This window comes from Macaca mulatta, chromosome 3 (assembly GCF_049350105.2).
Source record: "Macaca mulatta isolate MMU2019108-1 chromosome 3, T2T-MMU8v2.0, whole genome shotgun sequence".
Classification (NCBI taxonomy): Eukaryota; Metazoa; Chordata; class Mammalia; order Primates; family Cercopithecidae; genus Macaca; species Macaca mulatta.
In genome coordinates, this window is record NC_133408.1 from 100576794 (window position 1) to 100601284 (window position 24491).

The window sequence follows — 24491 nt, forward strand, 5'->3', positions numbered from 1 at the left end:
TTACAAAAACAGTAAATAATAAATAGCTTTTTAAATTTTCTTTTTAAATTATGGTTAATCTAGGCTTATCCATTTCATCAGAAGTACAACAACAGGAATCATTCTAAAAATGCTCAATCTAAATTAAGAGACTGGGAAGCTCTCCTGCCTCACTGCCACACTTTAGAAAGAGAATGCTCACGGTAGTGAAACCAAGTTCACATCCTTACAGTTAGATTTACTGATTTATACCATTATCCCAAGCAGCTTCATCCTCAAATTGGTAACATTCTACAATGAAATGATTACGCACCACAAAAAGTTAGGCAAAGGAACGTAAGGAAAGCTTTAGACCTAAACTCTCCCAATTGGTACTTACTGCACTATCTACTATGCACAAAATAAGGGCAGGCCCTAGGGACAGTCCCTGCCACAGTGGAACCAACAGCATAATTATGGCCGAAAGATTTTTTAAGCATTTCAAAAAAGACACTCTATTTTAGTTAAAAAGCATTGGATTTTTTTTTTTTTTTTTTTTGAGACGGAGTCTCGCTCTGTCACCCAGGCTCGAGTGCAGTGGCGCGATCTCGGCTCACTGCAACCTCCGCCTCCCGGGTTCAGGTCATTACCCTGCCTCAGCTTCCCGAGTAGCTGGAATACAGGCGCCCGCCACAACGCCTGGCTAATTTTTTGCATTTTTAGTAGAGACAGAGTTTCACCGTGTTAGCCCGGATGGTCTCGATCTCCTGGCATCGTGATCCTCCCACCTCGGCCTCCCAGAGTGCTGGGATTACAGGCGTGAGCCACTGCATCAAGTTAAAGCATTCGATCTTTGTGGCAACTCTCACGTAACCTTAAAGTTCTTAAAATGCCAACCGACATGAGCTCTGTTCTTAAAGTTATCAGTGAATCACTATCTCACTGTGAACACCAACCTCAAGAAGGCCTGCTTTTGTGGTCACCACTAACATGTCAGAATTTCCTTCATCTTCCATAGTAAGCAGCTCTTCAACTGGAGAAGAAGCTCGAAACTGGAAAGGTGTACTTGCTCCACGAATTTCACCCTTATGGGTAACATAACAGAACTGATAAAATTCTCCATCATCATTTGGAAGGTAATATCCTAAGAGGAAGTTAACAAACAAAATTATTAAACTTCCTATTATAAAATTCATGTTATTTCAATTTAACAATACTTGCCGTATCTCATTCCGCACACTGTTCTTGGCATGTATCTGGGATATGTCCTTCCTCCTTTCACAAATTATCAAAACTAGACTCTTCCTTCCTCCTTAAAGTTAAAATTTTTCTTCTCTTAGGTTTAAGCTTATATTCCCAGAATATCCTTTCCCCTTGTATCTTCTAGGGCAAAACCCACTCATCTGGGAGAAGCAAGTATATACTTTACAATGGGAAACAGGCTGGAGGAGAAGCAAGGGAAGAACCAATATAAAAATCTACTGAGGACTGGGAGTGGGGATGGGAATATGTCATTTAAAGAAATCTTCCCTCCAATTTGACATTCATTACATGTAAATGAGAGATATTAACTAAAGGAATATGCTGCACATGTGAACTATATGAAGGCAGAAAAGAAGATGAGGTCTGCTAGTGCAGTATGGTAAAAATAAGCTTTAGAACCCAGTGCAGTGGCTCATGCCTGTAATCCCAGCACTTTGGGAGGCCAAGGTGGACAGGTGACTTGAGCCAGGAGTTCCAGACCAGCCTGGCCAACATGGTGAAACCCTGTCACTACAAAAAAATACAAAAAATTGCCAGGTGTGGTGGCATGTGCCTGTAGTCCCAGCTACTAGGGAGGCTGAAGTGAGAGGATCGCTTGAGCCCAGGAGGTCAAGACTGCAATGACCCATGATGGTGCCACTGAACTCAAGCCTGGGCGACAAAGTGAGACCCTGTCTCAAAAAAAAAAAAGCTTTAGAACCCCACAGCTCTATTCAGAATTCCAGCTCTACCACTATTATTTACTTAACCTCCCTGAGCTACAGGCTCTTAATCTGTTAAAAAAAAAAAAAAAAAAAAAAAAAAAAAAACCAGGGGTGGTGGCTCATGCCTGTAATCCCAGCACTTTGGGAAGCTGAGGCGGGTGGATCACCTGAGGTTGGGAGTTTGAGACCAGCCTGACCAACATGGAGAAATCCCAACTCTACTAAAAATACAAAATTAGCCAGCGGTGGTGGCGCATGCCTATAATTCTAGTTACTCTGGTGACTGAGGTAGGAGAATCGCTTGAACCTGGGAGGCGGAGGTTGCAGTGAGCCAAGATCGCGCCTCTGCACTCTAGCCTGGGCAACAAGAGCAAAACTCCATCTCAAAAAAAAAATTAAAGAAAAAAAAAAGGCTATCTGTCTCAGAGATCCAAAATATTAACAAATAGATAATATATTTATAGTATCTAGAATAATATGTTCAATATTTGCCCCCTTCTTTCCTCAATTTGTTATTCCATTTTAAATTTTGCTGGATTATTGTAACTTAAAATTAATCTTTGTCTCCCCCTCAAAGCTCACACAGTACTTTTTACATTAAAAAATAAACATCTCCTATCGCTTCTCAGCCTTTTTGGCTAAGATCAAGTGTAAAAACTACATACCTCCACAGTAAACCTAACATTACTGGTTACTATGTACATGCCTTACAACTACATCAGACCTCTAAAACACCGTAGATACCACACATACACATTGAGGGCACATGTATGTGTATATATTTGTGCATATACATATTAAAAAATTCAGAATTCCCCACAATGACTTGTAAAAAGAAAACATTCAATAATTGTGAAACGAATAAACAAAGATAAATATCTTACCTTATTAATATCTACCCCAAAAGCTATCATCACTATGCTTGCTATTCTTTCATGCCTTGAAATTTTCAGCCTCAGTTATTATACCTACTTCACCTGATTTCACTCTTTAAAAAACAGCTGGCTGTTCTCCTTAGAAACAGAGAGGACAGGCCGGGCACGGCGGCTCACGCCTGTAATCCCAGCACTTTGGGAGGCTGGGGCGAGCGGATCACGAGGTCAGGAGATCCAGACCATCCGGGCTAACACAGTGAAACTCCGTCTCTACTAAAAATCCAAAAAAATTAGCTGGACGTTGTGGTGGGTGCCTGTAGTCCCAGCTACTCAGGCGGCTGAGGCAGGAGAATGGCGTGAACATGGGAGGCAGAGGATGCAGTGAGCCTAGATCACGCCGCTGCACTCGAGCCTGGGAGACACAGTGAGACAGGCTGTGTCTCCCAGAAACAGAGAGGACAGGCAGACAATATATCACATAAGATAAATTCTTATGGCACTTTAAAGCGAAGTAGTAGTCCACAAAAAGAAATTAGGAGGGGTGGAGCATGTCAAAAAAAGTACAGGAGCCTACTTGAAATGCTCCAATGGCTAAAGCTGAAACAAGTAACAAAAAAAAATACGGTATTAGACTTTATTTCACAGAAGAAATTAATGATTCCATGGAGAAGACGACAATTCTAACATAATGATCAACTAATAAATATACAAGTAATGAACTTCATTAGACAAACACCGCAATAATCGTAGGCAAGATGCACGGAGGGATACTAAAATTAGTGGCTGAAAATATGAGGAGAAACAACATATTTCCACAGTCTCAAAGTAGCTCCCTTTTAATATGCATTAATTACAAGGGGAAAAAAAATAACTTTATTTACAGTGGAGAAACCCAGAAGACACAATCTTAAGCAATCAAGATTATTATAACCAGTAATAAGATATATGGACATCACATACTCCCTGATAAAATGTACTGAGAAAGGTACGGTACTATTTCTATGGCATTCTTCCCAAAAATGCATAACTTCAATCTAATGATGAGAAAACAATGAGCAAAACCAAGATGAGAGACAAGCTACTACCAAAACAAACAACAACAACACAAAATGCTAACAGTACTTTACAAGAAAGTAAAGGTTATGAAAGATAAGGAGAAACCAAGGAGACTAAGACAACATGACAACTAAATGCAAAGAGGGATTAGGGACTGGATCTAAGAACAGAAAAAGAACAGTAATGGAAGCACTGGTGAAATCTGAGTAAGGCTTGTACTTTAGTCAATAGTACTATACCACTATTAAACTACTGTTTTCTTAAATAAATGTACCATGGTCATGCAAGATGCTCACATGAGAGGAAGCTGGGCAAAGGGCATACAGAAATTCTGTGAACTACTTTTGCAAGTTTTCTTTACATCTAAAATTACTTCAAAATACAAAGTTTAAATAAGCAAATATCATAGACATGTATCTGGCAATATACATTTTTAAGGTTTCTAAAAATCCACCCTCCTAATCTCTACTAAAAACTTACTAATTCATACCAACTTCCAAATAGCCACTAGGCTTACTTAAAAGCTTAACTAGAAAACAAATATACAGCATAATTAATCAGCTCTGGCATCAAGACATTAGAAACTCTACAAACTAGGTATTCAAGGTCTGATTCTTTTTTTTTTGAGACGGAGTCTCGCTGCGTCACCAGCTGAAGTGCAGTGGCCTGATCTCGGCTCACCGCAACCTCCACCTCCCTGCTTCAAGCAATTCTCCTACCTCAGCCTCCCGAGTAGCTGGAATTAATAGGCGCACGCCACGACGACTGGCTAATTCTTTTGTATTTTTAGTGGAGACAGGGTTTCACAATGTTGGCAAGACTGGTCTCAGGTAATCCACCCACCTCCGCCTCCCAAAGTGCTGGGATTACAGGCGTGATCCACTGCGCCCGACCTCAAGGTCTGATTCTTTAAAAAACAAAAACTTCACTAAAATAAACTGCTAAAAAATATGGTTCAAAACCATTTGAGATAGACCTAATTATTCAGAGCTGCAATTTAAAGCTGCCTGGAAAAACTGTTGTCAGATAGATACTGAAAATAAAATCGGAAAAAGTAAAAACAAAATTTTCGAGTCGAATTTTACAGACTGTGCCTTTAGTGTTCAACAAGATAATAATAAATAAATAAGGGTTCATTTAGGAAAACAATCACGTTTAGGTACTGTTAGATGTTTCGGGTTTCGCATTCCAGGATTCTCATGACTCATCCACAAAATGAGCAAAGTGATTTGCATTATGCTTGAAAGCCCTTCTATAACTCTAATATTTGATGACAAAGCTTTCCCTGACTTCCTTACGCAACAAAAAAGTTCTAGGCAGGCAGATGCTTTTATTTCTGAATTTCAAAACTCAAAATAAAAATGAACTGTTGAATTTTCAGAAACTTGTAAAACATATTGCATTTATGCTTAGTGCCCATGAATTTTTGAGACAGGGTCTCACTCTGTCGCCCAGTCTGGAGTGAAGTGGTACAATCTCGGCTCACTGCAACCCCAGCCTCCTGGGCTCAAGTGATCCTCCCCACCTCAGCCTCTCAAGTAGCTGGGACTACAGGTGCACACCACCATGCCTGGCTAATTTTGGGGATATTTTTTGTAGAGATAAGGTTTCACCAAGTTGCCCAGGCTGGTCTCAAATTCCTAGGCTCATGCAATCCATCCTCCTTGGCCTCATAAAATGCTAACATTACAAGCGTGAGCCACCACGTCTGGCCCAAAAATGTTTTTGAAGTATTAACAGAAATAAACTGGATGCTTTTTCTCTCTCTCTTTTAACCACTTTTAAACTTATTGCTAAGTCCCTAATAAACAAATGCAATAGTCACTATAACACATTAAATAACTTTTTTTGCAACAGATGGAGTCTCGCTATGTTGCCCACACTGGTCTCTAACTCCTGGTCACAAGCCATCTGCCTGCCTCAACCTCCCAAATAGCTGAGATTACAGGTGTGAGTCACCACTAAAAAAATAAGTTAACCTGGCAGTTAACTTATTTTTTAAGAGGAAACCAATCACAATAAAAATGATTAAAAATAAAACAACAGCTGTTAGGAAAGAAGTTTTAAACATAACAAAACTGGTTCCAATACACACCTAAATTTTATTATCTAAAAAAAGCTATTTTAAAAGATAAACTACATATATAATTTATAACATTTCCTTATCCAAAAACATCTATGAGGACCTAAATCATTGCCCATATTACACTACAAGTTTTATCCTCTGCATATTGGTTTCCTGGCACAGAATATAAGGAAATATCTTTATATATGCAAGCTCCATGCACTCACAGTGCCAATTAATGTTTAGACCAAACATATGCAAAATTCAGAATAAAGTGGAAAAAAGTTTTTAAACAAACAGACCACCAAAATCCAAAACATCAAATGCTGCTGAAATGTGGAATAACAGGAACTCTCATCATTCATTGCAGGGAGGAATGTAAAATGGTACGAGCCACTTGGAAGACAGTTTCGCAGTTTCCTACAAAACTGAACCTATCATACAATTAATTAATTACATTCCCTGGTATTTACTCAATGAAATGAAAACTTACATCCACACAAAAACTTGCACAAGAGTGTTTATTGTAGCTTTATTAGTAAGTGCCAAACGTGGAAGCAACCAAGGTGTCCTTCAATAGATTAATAAACTATGATACATCCATTCAATAGAATATTAATCAGTAATAAAAGAAATGAGCTATTCAAACCACTAAAAGACATGAGGGAATTTAAACCACATGTTACTAAGTAAAAGAAGCCAATCTGAAAAGACTACATATCATACGATTCCAACTCTATGACATTTTACGGCAAACTGTGGGGACAGTAAAACATCACTGGTTGCCAGGGTTTTACGAGGAGGGAAAGAGAGATGAGTTGGTGGGACACAGGAGACTTTTAGGGGAGTGAAGTTATTGTTCTTTATGATACTGCAACAGTAGGTGTATGTCTTCATACATTCATCAAAATCAACAGAATTTACATCACACAGTGAACCCTGACGCAAACTATGAACTCAGACAATAATAGTGTATTAATATTGGTCCATCAGTTGTAACAAATGGAGCACACAAGATGTTAAAATTAAGGAAAGCAGGGAAGGGTAGTGTAAGGGATTGCAAGAGAACTACTTTTCATTCAATTTTTTCTGTAAACCTAAAACTGCTCCAAAAAAGTTTATTAATTTTTTTAAATTAAACCATCTGAAGCTGATTAATCTGAGCCTAGTTATTTTAGAAGGCTGCTCTGCACATGTCACCAAAATCCAAGTCAGATATTGCCTGATAAAAAACAGGACATTTTAACTTAGATAAGACCCTATCAATTAGATAATGTGTTTTTGTTTTTGTTTTTGTTTTTGTTTTTGAGATGTAGTCTCGCTCTGCCGCCCAGGCTGGAGTGCAGTGGCCGGATCTCGGCTCACTGCAAGCTCCGCCTCCCGGGTTTACGCCATTCTCCTGCCTCAGTCTCCCGAGTAGCTGGGACTACAGGCGCCCGCCACCTCGCCCGGCTAGTTTTTTTGTATTTTTTAGTAGAGACGGGGTTTCACCGTGTTAGCCAGGATGGTCTCGATCTCCTGACCTCGTGATCCGCCCGTCTCGGCCTCCCAATCAATTAGATAATGTTAACAATTATTTGCTGAAAACTGTCTGCCATGCCACTGGTTCCCAAACTTCAACATAACAGAATCACCTGTTGATCTTTCCAAAATTCTAAAACCCAGGCCATACCACAGACCAATTAAATCACAACATCTGGAGGTGGGACATAAATTTCTGCATGTCTTAAAGCACTCAGGTGATTCCAAATTACAGTTAAATTTGGAAATCACTATACCAAAGCTATGTGCATAGGCTCCAAGTTATGCTGCCCTTAAAACAGGCTGATGCTCTCTCTTAGCAACTATAACAAAAGCTAAAACTCAAGGGAGGGATCACTATAAACATTTTTTGGCCAGGTGTGGTGGCTCACGCCTGTAATTCCAGCACTTTCGGATGCCAAGGTGGGAGGATCACAAGGTCAAGAGATCGAGACCACCCTGGCTAACACGGTGAAATCCCATCTCTACTAAAAATACAAAAAAAATTAGCTGGGCGTGATGGCGGGCACCTATAGTCCCAGATACTTGGGAGGCTGAGGCAGGAGAATGGCGTGAACCTGGGAGGCGGAGCTTGCAGTGAGCTGAAATCGGGCCACTGCACTCCAGCCTGGGCAACAGAGAAAGACTCCATCTCAAAAAAATAAAAATAAAAAAAAGAAATCGATAATACTAGAAATGTTTATCCCAAATTCAAACTGTTTTTTAGTTCCTTTCTGAAGTAAGCATTTGCATGCTAACAAAGTATTTTCATTAAATAAATATTTTAGTATAGTTTGGTTTTTTTAGAGGCTTTTCTTTTAGTTTGTTAAAACAAATTTAATTTTTAACATTCTGAAGATGGTAAACCAGATCAGATAAGGGAGAAATGATCTGAGGTTTCATTTTAAAGATTTAGGGCCAGCCATGGTGGCTCACACCTGTAAACTCAGCATTTTGGGAGGCCGAGGCAGGTGGATCACCTGACATTAGGAGTTTGAGACCAGCCTGGCCAACATGGCAAAACCCCGTCTCCATTAAAAATACAAAAATTAGCCAAACGTGGTGGTGAGCACCTGTAGTTCCAGCTACTCAGGAGGCTGAGCCACAAGAATCACTTGAACCCAGCAGGCGGAGATTGCAGTGAGCTGAGATTTACACCATTGCACTCCAGCCTGGTGACACAGTGTGACTCCGGCTCAAACAAAAAAGATTTACACGATTTTTAAATTGCATTAAAATATGTGAAAATGTGTGAGACAATAAACTTTATTTTAAATCATTCATCTCATAATCCCGAGCACATTTTTTTTAAAGTAATGATTCATAAAATGTAAACTTCTTTCTGCTAACATAAGAACATTCTTAATAGAGCCCATTGCTTAAACATATGAGAAACTCAGAGGAAAAAGTCTTAATTATTAATAGCCAGTCCCAGGGAAGAGCAATAAAGTCCTAGAATTTTTTTTTTAAACACAAAGGCAAATAAAGTTCTCAATAGCAAAGAGGCAGTTTTAGAGAATGTTCAACCTGGGGTCAAAGGATAAAGAAAATTCAGGTCATCCATCAACTTTAATGGTAAAAACATTATATTTTTATTTTTACCAACATTTAACTAAAATTTCAGCATTTACTTTGATTATCAGTATTTGTGATTTTTGTCACCAACAGGAATTACTTATATGTTAATACCACATTACAATTGTTACAGGTATCTCAATGTTATCTTACTTGGAAATCATGGCAGCGATTAAATCTGCCAATAAAATACATCTTGTTACACAGATTTTGAAGCACATGTATTAATATATCAAAAATCTGTTATTGTGATATTATAATTATTTCAATATAATTGGTTTTCTTTGCAATTTTGTCTTACTTTATATTCATTAAAATATTATTCTGAGACAGAGTCCACAAACTTCACCAGACCAAAAGAAATCTATGACATACACAAGAGTAAGAATTCACTTTAATACAACCCTAAAGTCAGTAAAATTATAATACAAAATTACTCTGCAGCAAATTCTTTGATAGATCTCTGAATAAGTGTTATTTTTTTTTTCAAGTTTTTAAGTTGTGGTAAAAAAACACATAAAATTTACTATCTCAAGCATTTTAAAGTGTATAGTTCAATGTTAAACACATTCATATTGTTGTGCAACTAACATTATCTCCAAAATTCATCTTTCAAAACTGAAACTCTCTACCCGCATTAAACAATAACTCCCCATTCCTCCCTTGAGGGAACCTGAACGCCCTGCGGACCACCATTCTACTTTCTGTGTCTATCCCTACTCTAAGTACCTCATATAGTGGAATTATACAGTATTTTTCTTTTTGTGATTGGTTTATTTGACTTATAACATCCTCAGTGTTCATCCATATTGTAGCATATGTCAGAATTACCTGAATAAGAGTATTTTTAAAATTTTGTAAATAATGCCAAGCTAACACAAAAATGAATTTTATATTACTTTATATCCATTTTATAATACAGGAACTTACACATGACAGAATTCAAATAACTACAAGTTCTGTTAATCATTTTTGTGGTTTTCATCTGGACTATTTCCTCACCTCTTTTTTGTTACATTATTCTAATATCTGTTATCACTATTGTTTGTTTTCTCACTTGAAAAAAAAATCCCCAAAAATTAATATCTAAAAAGAAACCCACTCTTCAGTGAAAGTTAAGACAACAACCAATAACTTTTAAATGTCTACATAAAACATCATGTGGCCTACACTAGACAGTTACATTCTTAGGGCTTTTGCTAAGTAAAGACACAAATTAATTCAACTTTGGTACCCTGGACATACCTGAACAAATCATTACAATGGAGTACAACATCTCTAACGGCAATAAGACATCCAGTTTCATCGAGTTCTGCAGTTTTCAGTCCTTACCTTGGAATGCTAGTACACAATTGACTGTTGATCCTTCCACATAATGTTCAGGCATAGGGGACCATAAAAACGTGTAATAATCACGAGCAGTACTCCATCCAACCTAAAGGGAAATAACAAAAAAGGCAGGTTTATAAGCAAATAGTTTAATATTAGGCTCATACAGCATTTTTTAAATTGTATTTTATAGTTAAAATATACATTTAATATGTTTACAAATCTTGAGTATTTTAACAAGCATGTCAAATTATTTTTAAATTAAACCACAGCCTAATGCTATAAAAATCTACATAAATTGAATAGTAGAATTTCTACTGTATTAAAAAGGAATTTGCTTCCAATTTCTCAAGGATAATCCATCCACATGATCAAATATAAAAACTTGTTTTGATTAAAATTTAATTTCACTAAACACAGTGAGTTTTTAAATACTTGTTATTTATTTTTTATTGACCACAGAGTATTATTTTCAAAGGTGGCACATACTGAATGTCTAGTAGATCCAACAACTGAGGGAGTTACAGACTAAAGAAATTAATATTTAAAACATTAGACATGCATTACAAATTCACCTCTGAAGAATTTTCAGATATATCAAAATTCAAAAAACTTAATTTATACCTCCAATTTAAGTGTTTTATTTGTTTTACTTAGACATCTGCCTCCCTCTAAATTCACTAAATTCACTAATCCCTCATCTTTGGCAAGTCTTGCCTACAGCCAATTGGCAAATTTTGTAAAAAGACCTTTAGCACCAAGATGTTTATATATATACAGATAGATCACCCATGTCTCAAATAACACATTTTCTACTTACAACATGAATATATATATATCTCAATCCGTATTTTCCAGATGGACTATGCCATGCTAAATATTGAAAACTAGAGATGTTTAAAACAGGTACTAGATATCCATTTGCTAGTAATATTACAAAAATTTATGTATAAGCCAAAAGGTTAGATTATACCTAGGATTCTGATTGGCCTGATTATAGACAACAGAATGCTGAAGCTGGATAAACCTTGTCACCTTTAGCCTCCAAAAGAATGGTTGAAACTACAGGTTACAACCCAGTAGGAAGTGATAAAACCAATTTAGTGGTTCATGACTGGCATTTATTTTGTAATTATATAGAAGAGAAAGTACTGGAGTACATTAAGGGTAAGTGTTTCATGAAATTTGGTTTTTGGTGTATTTGCATGCTGGGACAAATCTTACAATTTATTCTGTTCTGTGTCAAGGTAAAAAACACTTGACACTATTCATCTCTTTACAGATATGAAACCTAAGGAATCAGTGAACAAGTCATTTACCTCACCTGTTTGAGCCAGTTTTTCCTTTCAGTTGTTGGAAGAATTAAATAACATAATGAACCTAAAAGCAGCACGTGAAGTGCCTAATCCATGGCAAACACTCCATGAATGGTAGTTATTATAGGTGCAGTATTTTGTAATAATTAAGAGCATAGAGTGTGAGGTCAGAATACCAGAACAGATCATTTGCTAGCTGTATGGTTTTGGACAAGTTATTCATTTCTATTTTCTCCTCTGATAACAAAAACAGCCTCTAAAGGTTGTGTCTGTATTAAATGAGATCATCCCTGTAGAGTATTTAGCACAGTGCCTATCACATAAGTGCTTCTTAGCAGCCTGAGAACTGAGCCTACCAAGAAGTTGGGGGGTGAGATACAATCCTAAGCAAAAAGTCAGAAATACAGAACTACACTTCAAACTGCTTTTAAGTAAGGAAAACTAAATAGTTCTTAAGTCACTTAGAGAGCGGCATGTTAGGCATACATAAAAAATAAATGTAGAAGTCTCTCAACCTGGAAAGACATAGGGAATGGGCTCCTTTGGGATGTAACTGTCTTATATCAAGCTCCCACATGAAAGTATGTTAGAGTGGACAGTACTGGAAGGAACACAAAAGATGAACATCAGGAAATTATGTAGGAGTCCACTGCAATAACAATAAATCTAATTAGAAGGGTCAATAAACCATAACGTGTCCAAACCAAAGGTTGATTCTCTGTTTTATTTTCCTGGTCACCGGGCTAGAACTTGCTTCTCAATGCTACAGGATACACTGAAATACAAGAAATCTTGTCTTTTAGTCCACCATTACCAAGCGAAAAGAAAATTATTACACTTACAGTTGATAACAGCAATTTTCAAATATTGAAAAATGGCAGGGAGAACATGGCAACACTTCAGACAATGGGACAAAATAGCCAGTTATCTAAAACTGCCAAAATATATTGCTTCTAGGAGATACACCTGAATCTAGTTAACCAGTTAATTGTAGTCACAGATACCATTGGAGGCTGTATCTATGTTAAGAAAGAAACTAAAGCAATGAATATGTCACATACTTTAGTTTGAAGAATTACAACAGCAGTGGGCATCATTCTTGTTACTACTGCAACAGCAAAATAAATGAGAAAATGGAAATTAAACAAGGATGACAGAGAAGGGAGAAAGCCACAATATATTCCTTTTAAACAGGATTAACATTTCAGAAAAACACGCTGGGTAAGTTTTTGTTTTTGTTTTGTTTTGTTTTGTTTTTTTGAGACGGAGTCTAGCTCTGTCGCCCAGGCTGGAGTGCAGTGGCGGATCTCGGCTCACTGCAAGCTCCGCCTCCCAGATTCACGCCATTCTCCTATCTCAGCCTCCCAAGTAGCTGGGACTACAGGCGCCCGACACCACGCCCGGCTAATTTTTTGTATTTTCAGTAGAGACGGGGTTTCACTGTGTTAGCCAGGATGGTCTTGATCTCCTGACCTCGTGATCCGCCCGCCTCCGCCTCCCAAAGTGCTGGGATTACAGGCGTGAGCCACCGCGCCCGGCCGGATAAGTTTTGATCATAAAGGAAATTCTGAGAAAGAACATACAGAAGACCATAATGACATCAAAGTTACCTAGAAAAAATAAAGATAATAAATCCTGGAGAAACACTGAGGAAAAGACAGAAACATTAGGGTGAGGAAAGCATACGAGAGACCAGTTGGAAAGAAAGAAACAGAGAAGAGGGGCTGATGTTTGGAGAGGAATAAAGGGAGACAAGCCTTGGAGCAGGAAGGGCACTGAAAATAAATGAGCTGATTACATATGGATATAGGAGGATTCCCAATAAATACAATTAAGTGAGGAAAAAAGCCCACAAAAAAGTATAAAATGAGCCTATGAATTTTTCTAATCCAGAAACATATAACAACAGACATCACTGGGGAAGCTAGGAGTACAATGGGTAGGAGCATTCATTTTCCTTCTTTTGTATACAATGTAGCTTCTAAAAATCATGTTACCAGAAAAGTTCCTTTAGGAAAAAAATAACTGCAAAAATGCCTAGATATACAAAGGGAGTATGCAACATTGATTCAAGAGAGAAATATCATAAACAGCATAAATTCCTCAACGAGATAAAACGGTACAGAACTAATTGTAAGTGATTAAGTGAAAAAATTACGGCATTAAAAAATACATGAGATATGCCAGCAACGTTCAAAATACATATATTAGAAAAAAGACTGAGGACGGGCGCGGTGGCTCATGCCTGTAATCCCAGCACTTTGGGAGGCCGAGGTGGGCGGATCACGAGGTCAGGATATCGAGACCATCCTGGCTAATATGGTGAAACCCCGTCTCTACTAAAAATACAAAAAAAAAAAAAAAAAAAAATTAGCCAAGCGTGGTGGCAGGCGCCTGTAGTCCCAGCTACTCGGGATGCTGAGAGAGGAGAATGGCGCGAACCCGGGAGGCGGAGATTGCAGTGAGCCGAGATTGCGCCGCTGCACGCCAGCCTGGGCGACAGAGCAAGCAAGACTCCGTCTCGAAAACAAAAACAAAAAAGACTGAAAGTCTCCTTCCATTAATAAAACAAGGCTGGAAGGAAATACAACATTAACAGTGCTAACCATTGATATTAGGTAGGGATATACTTTGGTAGTGGGACTATAGGACGTTTTAATTTTATAATTATAAATAATTATAATTATAAATATGTATATATTATATATTATAATATAATAATTATAATTATTTTTTTAAAACCAGAGGACTTTTTTGTTTAAACAGAAAATGAGTGGAATGAGACAGGACCGAAGGGGAGACCAAGGCAGGAAAACAGGAGGAGGAGGAAAAAAAATTTGAAAAGGAAAAGGAAAAACAAGGAACAAAGAAACAAAAGCTTGAAACAGGATACTCAAGAATAAAATCACTGTTTAGATCCACCTTCTAATCAGGCAACTTAGTTTTTGATGTGCTTGGCAGCAGGATGCAGTGAAAACAGTATCTTATAGGGAGGTTTTGTCTGTCTAGTATAGGGTACGTCATGCATTAGCAATGTAATTTTGAACACATCACATGACCACTCTGCACTTCCAATTTCCTCAACTGTAACAGTATCTTGGAGATGTGAGAATTCCAATTAGAACAGTGTCTCGGAGATGTGAGAATTCCAATTAGAACAGTATCTTGGAGATGTGAGAATTCTAAGACTCTAAAGTTTAAAAAAAAACTAATGGACTTACTTGTAATGTTACTACAGTAGTCATCCTTTATCTAAGGTGTCACTTTCTGTGGTTCTAGTTACCTGAGGTCAACCAAGACCCCAAAATAAGTAAGTATAGTACAATAAGATATTGTTAGAGTGAGAGAAACCACATTCACATAACTTTTACTCGGGCTGTTTGGTTAAGTGAAAGATCTGATTATTCAAAATTAGCAACAGAGTTACTAATGATGCAGGCCGGCTATCAGGTAATATAACAATTACATGTTATGATTGTTCTATTTTTAGTTATTGTTGTTAACTCTTACTGTGCCTAATTTATAAATTAAACTTTATCATAGGTATGACTGTATCAGAAAAGTACAATGTAAACAGAGTTCAGTACTATCTGTAATTTCAGGTATCCACTGGGGGTCTTTAACTGTAAGGTAATTTAATTTGTACTAAGCATAAATCTAAACATACACCAATTCCTCATGCTTATGTACTTATACAACTAAGACCAAATCAAATTCATAAACACAAAATAGAAGAAAACTCAAATATAATGTAACATATAATGTTTTACTGCAATTAATGTTGGTTTAATAATAAAGATATGGCCGGGCGCGGTGGCTCAAGCCTGTAATCCCAGCACTTTGGGAGGCCGAGACGGGCGGATCATGAGGTCAGGAGATCGAGACCATCCTGGCTAATACAGTGAAACCCCGTCTCTACTAAAAAATACAAAAAACTAGCCGGGTGAAGTGGCGGGTGCCTGTAGTCCCAGCTACTCGGGAGGCTGAGGCAGGAGAATGGCGTGAACCCGAGAGGAGGAGCTTGCAGTGAGCTGAGATCCGGCCACTGCACTCCAGCCTGGGTGACAGAGCAAGACTCCGTCTCAAAAAAAAAAAAAAAGAAAAAAAATAATAATAATAATAAAGATATGGCATCAGGTGCAGTTCTTTTTATCTTTTTATTTGAGACAGAATCTCGCTCTGTCACCTAGGCTGGAGTGCTCTAGTGCAATCTCTGCTCACTGCAACCTCCACCTCCTGGGTTCAAGCGATACTCATGTCTCAGCCTCCTGAGTAGCTGGGACTACCAGCACACACCACCACGCCTGGCTAATTTTTATATTTTTAGTAGAGTCAGGGCTTTGCCATTTTGGCCAGGCTGTTCTCAAACTCCTGACCTCAAGTGATCTGCCCGCTTCAGCGTCCCAAAGGGCTGGGATTACAGGCGTGAGCCACTGTGCCCAGCCTGCATCAGGTGCAGTTCTAAATCTTTTCCTGTAATTTTACTTCAATTCTGTCACTAAAGAAAATCCATGCTGAACTTATTAGCAACTCTGTTGTTAATTCTGAATAATCAGATAGCTCAACCAAACAGCCAGAGAATAATTATTGAATGCCAATTTACATAAGGTTCAAATCTCAGCTCCAATGTGTAATGGATAACTTTGACCAAGTCACTTTAATCTCTGGACCTCAGTTCCATCATCTGTAAAATAGGGAGTATAATGCTCAGATGAGAGGTGAACGTATAAAATAATAAACATAAGTTATATGTTTATTTTCATTATAATTAAAACGAATCAATCAATACTGCAGAGGGAGTAAAAAAAACTAAAAGGAACAAAAACCTCCAACTCGGTCTATATCCCTTGTTTGGCTTCACTCATTTCCCTACCCAACCTGGACTTCACTATCAGTCAATCATTTCAATAATATACTCAAAACCACCGTAGTATCCTTCGTCCTCTTCCCTTCCCATTCCCACCCTTTTCCAACACCCAGTTTGAATGACAGCCACTTCTGGCACTCTTGACACAATTCCAAATGCTGAATCTCTCTGGAGAAAGTCATAAAATTGCTGCTTAGTAATCTTCTGGTTAAGCTACTCCAATTCCCTGTGACATTCTTCCACAGTAGCAAGGACAATTATCTATACTCAAGCCCTCCCCAACTTTTAACACATGACCTTGCTCCTCCTTACTGAGATGCCATAGAATGAGTGCCAGTCCTAATTCAATTGACTGTTGACATATCCTATGAATTCTGTTTATGGATTATTACACACAACTTACTTCCTTCTCCACTTTAGGCTTTCACTATTTCACACAGAAAATTAGGATAGTCTAAATGTTCTCTTTACCTCCATTCTCTTCAAATTCCAATTTATCATACTCAGCACTATAAGATTAAGCTTCACTTCTAAACTTTATTACTCCTTACTTAAAAACTATCCCTCAAATATTAAAACAATCTACAACATGATCCAAACTAACCTTTCCCATCCATCTTCTAAAACTGGTATCTGCAGCTGGGCACGGTGGTTCATGCCTACAATCCCAGCACTTATCAATCCCAGCACTTATGTAGGCTGAGGCAGGTGGATCGCTTGAGCCCAGGAGTTCGAGACCAGCCTGGGCAACATGGCAAAACCCCGTCTCTAAAAAAAATAATAATAAATTTTTAATTGATAGTTGTCCCAAGCAAATCAAATTCCTTAACACTTTCTCAAGCATACCACTTTTCCATCTTCATTCCTCCTCCCTTACAATTGCTACCCAGGCACTCTCTTCCTGCCTGCTTGTCAATATGGTGTCTATCAAAATCACTTTAGAGGGCAATTTGCTATACACATAAAGTGCTTAAAAACATACAATGTCATAAACATGGTGATTCTACTTCCCAAGAACTTACCTTATGAAATAAGTAGACAAAATGAAGATAGGTAGACATTAATACTTTATTACGTATTAATGATAAGCATTTAGCAACACTGTAAATTCCAATATTAAGAAACTGGTTCAATGAATATATACACACACTATGATGCATCAGTAGTATGTGTGTATATATTTATTACACACACATTATGCATGTGTATAATTATTTGTAATTTTATTACATGTAGCTATATACCATTATGTTAACAACAGTTAACACTAGGTAAAAGTGTTAAGCATGATTATTTTCTTCCTTGAGCCTTCCTGTATTACCTGAAATTTTTACTATATGCTTGAACTTCCTATTGAGTTTTAAAGTTTTATCCTGGCAAAAAGGATGGAAAAAGTATTAAACAGAAGATTTTTTTTCTTTTTTGCTGAGAGAAAACTTACAATCCTTAAAGTGCACAATGAAAGAAGTATAGTTCAGCATTACCAAAGCAAAAAAGCAGCAGCAGGAATGACCAAAAATGAAGCTGGAAATTAAATCTTATACAGGAGCCCTGTATGGCTCTAGGTTATTTGGTCTTGGCATTATTCCATAGATGATGAAGAACTAATGAAGAGTTTCAAGTAACAGAAAGATGTTCAGGTTTCCATTTTACAGCTTATATAGAGCAGTTAAAAAACAAAGGTTAGAGGACAAGAATGAAAGTGGGGTAAAACAGGTGACCTATTGTAATAGTCTTGGTAAAAAATACAGAAGGCATGAACTAGAGCAGTGATATTAAGGATTTAGAAATATGTAAGTAATAATATGGTTAAAACTGATGTTTGGATTTGAAGGGAAAGTCACAGGCTTTTGGCTGTAAAAAAAATGAAAAAATACAAGAAATAAAAAAGGAGTCTGCAGGAAAAAGTTAATAATTCATCTTCTTGAAACATAATTTTTCAAACAACCCATACATATACAAAGACTTCTCACTGCCCTTTAGAAAAAAGTCTATAAACTGTCTAACACTGAAGGTCTTCCATAGACAGAATGAAACTTATCTCCAATCTCATCTTCCACAACTTCCCTAACTGAAGCTTATGCTGTAAACTGACTTACTCATTCTCATGAACATTCCTACCTCTGAGCCTCTGCTTATACAGATTCAATATCCCTTATCTGAAATGCTTGAGACCAGAAGTGCTTTGGATTTCTAAATTGGTCATCAGATTTTGGAATATTTGCATTATACTTACTAGTTGGGCATCCCAAATCCAAAACATAAAATGTTCCAGTGAGCATTTTCTTAGCACATCATGTCAGCATTCAAAAAGTTTTGGATTTCAAAGCATTTCAGATTTTCAGATTTAGGATGTTTAACCTATACCATTTTCCTGCTGGAAATGCCCTTCTTTTTCCTCAATCACATTTCTGTTTTCTTCCACTCTGCTCTGTTACTACAGAAAACACCAGTTCTCAATCAGTATCTTTAACTTGATACCAGTATCTCCCATAAAATCGAAACTACTACTGAGGCCAGGTGCGGTGGCTCACACCTGTAATCCCAGCACTTTGGGAGGCTGGGACACGGAGGATCCACTTAAGCCTAGGAAGTTAAAACCAGCCTAGGCAACATAATGAGACCCTGTCTCTACAAAAAAATTTAAAAATTAGCCAGGCATGGTGTGTCTATAATCCCAGCTATTTGGAAGGCTGCAGGGAAAGGATCACTTGAGGCCAGAAGGTCAGGTTGCAGTAAGCCACTATCCCACCACTGCACTCCAGCCTGAGTGAAAGAATAAGACCCTGTCTCAAAAAATAAGAAATAAAATTTAAAAACTACTACTGATTTCATAAAACGGTTACAATGAATGTTTCTCCATTTTGGGATCTAACAAGCCTAAAAAACTGACACAAAAAGTAAACGGTAAATAACTACAGTAAATATTATGTTGTATTCAGAAACATCAAGAAATGAGGAATTCAAAGAAAGGAACTAAAAGTCGTTAAATGCCAAAACTTTGTTTTGTCCAAATGTTATTCTGCCTTCCCATCAGGCTGGACTTTTACTTCTAGACACTTTCAATGTGCCTAATTTCTAGCAGCTATTCATTTCTTTCTTCCTTGTCGTTTAACTTTATACAGGTTAGACAATCAAAATATCAAGCCCATAAAAATCCTAACTAAAATAAAACAAACTGATTCTGAGGAAGAATACAGAATAACACAGGAGAAAAGTGAATGTGTTTTACTGTTTGGACATTCATGACATTATTTTGACTGCTCAGAGGACACTCTTATGTTTTGGTTTTCCACTACATTCTGAAGAGTTAAAATTGCCAGAAAACGTCCTGCATAGTGAGGTATACCACTGTAATGATCACCTTTATTTTCAAGAAAGTATTATACAAAATCACTCGTAAAATATAAGAACTGGAACTCCTGCCATCAAAGAGTTTACTCTTCAGTCATGTTAAACAGAATACTTTAAAACTGTGTAATACAAACAGAATACTCTTAAAACTGTGTAATACAATCTGAGCAATATTTAAGCCATGCAGGACAATAGTAGAAGGGATAATAACATGACTGTCAAGCTGTATAAAATTAATTTCAAATGACTGGAAAAGACAGTAAATAATATAAGAACCCAAAGAAAAAGATCTTTTTTTTTTTCAGGTAATGAACGGAGAAAATAGGAAAAGAAGATTCTGAAAAAATGTTCACAAGTCCTTAAGTGAAGATAAACTTTTTGATGAGAGAGGAAAATCTGGTGAAATGGAGTTCCCAACATTCATTTTATTTACTCCTCACTGTTAAATATTTCATGGTGACGTTTAAAAAAATGAGTCTAATGCAGAGTTAAGAAAAGGCAAGTACAAGCTACTTATCAATCTGTTTTAAAAGAAAATTAAAAGTGTTTACATGGAGAACATATTCCGAAAGCTTTCTTACCTTGAATATACCAACCCAATCTTTTGGATGTGGATGAATATATGGAGTTAAGGTGTAATGACATTCCAGGTGTGCATTAGGAAGGTAACTCTTGGCCACATTTTGAAAGATGACATGGGCAAAGTTGGAAGTCTGCAATGGGACTTCTTGAAAGGATGCCATTGTGAATCTGAAACAAGTAATTCATACAAGTTAAATTATACCAACTAAGAATAAACTTATGCCTTCAGAAAATACATAATATTTAATATAAATTTCATGAATATTTGCATGTCATAATTAAGAAAATATATACTTTGTAAATACTGCAACTTCTTAAAAATATGATTAAATATAAAAATACAGACAAACTGGAAAATAACTAACACCCATTTGGCTCAGAAAGTTATGTGGGCATTTAAAAGTTAAAAAACCAAACCAAAAATTCAACTCTCCTGGAAAGCCTAGCCCTCTGCATCTATCTGAATCAAAACCAAATGAACCAGAGCTGTTTTCATGCACATGCTGCCAATATAAACCTGCTGGCTCCTAGTAACGAACGCTAGAAACAGAAACAAGGACAGTTAAAAGTCAGTATTTTAATGGCTATGGGTCAATTAACTTTTCCTTCCTATGAGAACCTTTGAGCTTCATCATTTTCCTCCCTAACCTAGCCCATCCCATTCATCTCTTCCCCTCTCCCTAGGTTTTGGGATCCTATAACTAAACCTGATGCTAACATCTCTGTGCCTACATTCCTGCCCTTCTAAATCCCCTGGACCAGCATTTCTCAACCCTGGTTACACATTAGAATCATTAGCGGCCTTTAAAAAAAAAATAAATAAATAGATGACAACGACTTTCTGGGAGTGGGGCCTGGGGGTGTGTGCATGTGTGTCTGTCGGTGTGTATATGAATATACATATCCCTGCCCCCACATCTCCCCAAGTAATCTCAATCCTGTATGCAACCAGAAAAGAGAACCACTATCCAACAACTTAAGTCTCTACTACTAACTCACTCATTTCCACAGATCCCAGACCCAGCCTGTCTTCTTGGGTTTCTGGTACAAGCTTGTTCAAATCTCTCAGACCATGTAAAATCTTAGCTGGTCTACTTGAAATGGCTCAGCTTATTCATTCTTCTCTACCTATAACAAACCTATCATTTCATCCTAGGTCCAACGATCCTACTTCGACTTCTAGTATTCATGTACCCTTTCCATATGTTTACTGATTAAAATAAACTTATATTTAAAAATAAAAATAGGAATGTAGTGTTAATAAAATACATACTGTTGAAAATCTATTAGAAATTCACGAACGCTCACTGGCTTAGTAAACACCAAGCACTGGATAGCAGATGAATGGTGAAAGCAGATTATAAAAACTGCAAGATCCAAATGTTTTCCCTATTTTGTGCTCTACTTTTGAGAAAACAGAAACAAATGAGGATTTACCCAAAAAAGCAATCTGCAGAGTTTGTCACAGGCTCAGTACAATCACTAATTCTACAATACACATAAGAAACTATGACTGTCCTGACTGCACTTGCTTGAGTCATTAAAACAGGCATCTCTGTAATAATAGGGAAAACTGGGGCAAGATTTTTGCTAACCAAATTAATCTAATTTACTTCACAAATCAATGAAGTTTCTACAGAGCAAGCACAGCAGTAAGGCTCTACTCATATTTTAGCCATTAGTAAGAAGGCTTATTGCTAAGATCTGAAACAGTGTGCTTTTACAACTGTTTCTTTTGCTGACCTGTTTGAAATACTAAGGCAAATTTTTAAAGTTTTGTAATAATAAGCACTTTAAAAAATACCAACTTTCTTCTTATGTCCCCCTCTGCTTCTGTTACGGCCAAAGTCCTGCTTTACTGAATATAATGGATATCCCAAAAAGAGACTGTAAATCATGAACCTGGAAACCACTGTAGAGTATCAGGCTAGTTGTTAGCCTCTCCCTACCTGAGGTTTGCAAGCATTCCAAGATAAAGAGTATATTCAGTAGCAATCCTCCTTTACCTCTGCACTAACAAAGGGACTTTGCTACCAGCAACCATATTTCATGGAAAGACTTAACTATGTACACTCTCTACCTGGTAATCTAAAGCCATCAGAAAAATGAAAAGGTAGCATTTACAAACACTGGAGAACTCTGCCTAAAATAACTGAAGAGTTCTATTATTTTGTTTCTTTGAGTTGTCTGAGCTAATTTGGGCTCCCAGGGAGGTCATATTAATGAAGTCATTAATGATAATCTCTTTTCAAGTCAGTGGCTTAAGAAAGAGGAAAAAATCACCAATTCCAGTTCTTTTTAAAAAAAAAAAAAGTCACTACTGGTTATAAGATACCAACAAAAGAAACTATAGCTAAATCAACTGAACCAACATCTATTAGATACAACTACCAAAATTGAATCAAGAGAATATTTTTCTATGAAGCGAGTGAACAGTCACACTTCCTCTGAGAAAGATTTTCAGTAAGAAGGAAATAAACTAGCTTAGAATAAACGTCCCATGTCTTTAATCAAAAGCTGATTAAGAATAATACTTTTTTCTTAAAATTTAACATGTCATTTCCTAAAATAAACAACAAAGCTGTAACAATTGTTTTTATAAGACAAGGCAAAAGTGTTTAAACTTCTGTTAACCTCCTTTAAAACAGTTTTTAAAAATCCACAATCCAACCTTATACTTTTAGTTCACTGAAGTTTTTGAGGTACAAAATAGCACATAGGTATACATATATGTATTTGTATATGTTTACAAATGCATCAAAAGGAACTCAAGAAGTATACACTATAGAGTTAATAGTCTTATAAGGGATGTGTGTAAAAACAAGACTTAAGGACTTTAAATTTTACATCAATTTATTGTTTGAATTTTTACAAGTATATATAAATGTATTATTTCTATTGTTTTAAATAGCCCTATTAACCAGAAATCCCATTTTTAAACCCTCCCCCGAATTTCACATTTTCTAATAGAAAACACTAGTATTTCACTTTAAAATATAGTATTCACAATGTTTACAAGTCTGAAAAGTAAAATAATTTGTGATTATCCTATTAATCGCCTTCATTAATCTCTCTCCAACACTCCAATCTTTTTAAAATTTAATTGCTATAATTATAGAAATATTTTACAAAAGTCATTCCAGTACCTTGTCATTTTTTACTCTTCTTATTAAAATATAGCTACAAATCATTTAAAAAGTTTACATGGATGAATGCAATCTAAATATAATTATGTCATTAATCAACCCATTTTAAATAATAAAATTTATAATTCCTACATAGTTCCTCTGGTTCACTCCTCCTACAGATAACAGACTGAAGAGACAGGCAAGCTTATAAAAATGCTGGAATTCACTGAGAATGTCAAGGTCGCATGGGAGAGGAGAAACAATATGCAAAGTCACTGCATCACCTTGTGGTAATGCCTGGGAAGTGTAGCTTCACTAACATCCTGAGAAAAAGTACAAACCTCCTCTCAGTTGGACAGAAGTACACTCCCTACACAAAAAGCAAAGTAGAAGCAAGCAGCTTTACCATGTCAAATTCTGATTCCCCTTCTCTAAAGTGCATCTCCACAAACAGGAGTATAGTAAGTTGGCAAGCCAAGGATAAGTACAAAACGTCCAGTCAACAATCAAGGGACCAGACACATTTGGCTGGGAAACAAAGTCAGAAATGCTTACACATGCTGACTACAGTGCCCTCTTTCAGGTTTCCTCCTACATTCCCTCAAGCTCCAATGCCTCTAGAATTTCTTTATGTGTGTTACGCTGTAAACTGTATACTATAGAGTCTTTGGTCTAAATTCCAATTTTATTATTTTGCAAATGCATTAATGTCTATAAAAAAGATAAATAATACATAGTGGGCACTCAGTTATGTATACAGCTAAAATAAACATGGGGTGGGGGTGGGGAAGCATTTCAACGTTATCTTTACTTACTCCTCTTGGAACTTTTTCAACCCCAAAACAGATTTGACTTTTGTGGTAGTATTTTTCCAGTGGTTCCCAATACTTGTTTTACT

The 24491-nt window shown here is 36.8% G+C and overlaps 1 protein-coding gene across 23 annotated transcripts in view; it reads right to left on the minus strand.

Moving 5' to 3' along the window:
- Window positions 1–24491, minus strand: part of TAX1BP1 (Tax1 binding protein 1) — a 91433-nt gene that overhangs the window by 64049 nt on the left and 2893 nt on the right. For all 23 annotated transcript variants that reach the window (NM_001266932.1, XM_077994741.1, XM_077994740.1 and 20 more), the window contains 3 exon segments: window positions 915–1102; window positions 10350–10452; window positions 20465–20633. In NM_001266932.1, coding sequence (NP_001253861.1) covers window positions 915–1102; window positions 10350–10452; window positions 20465–20626 — 453 coding nt within the window. In that variant the 5' untranslated portion in view covers window positions 20627–20633.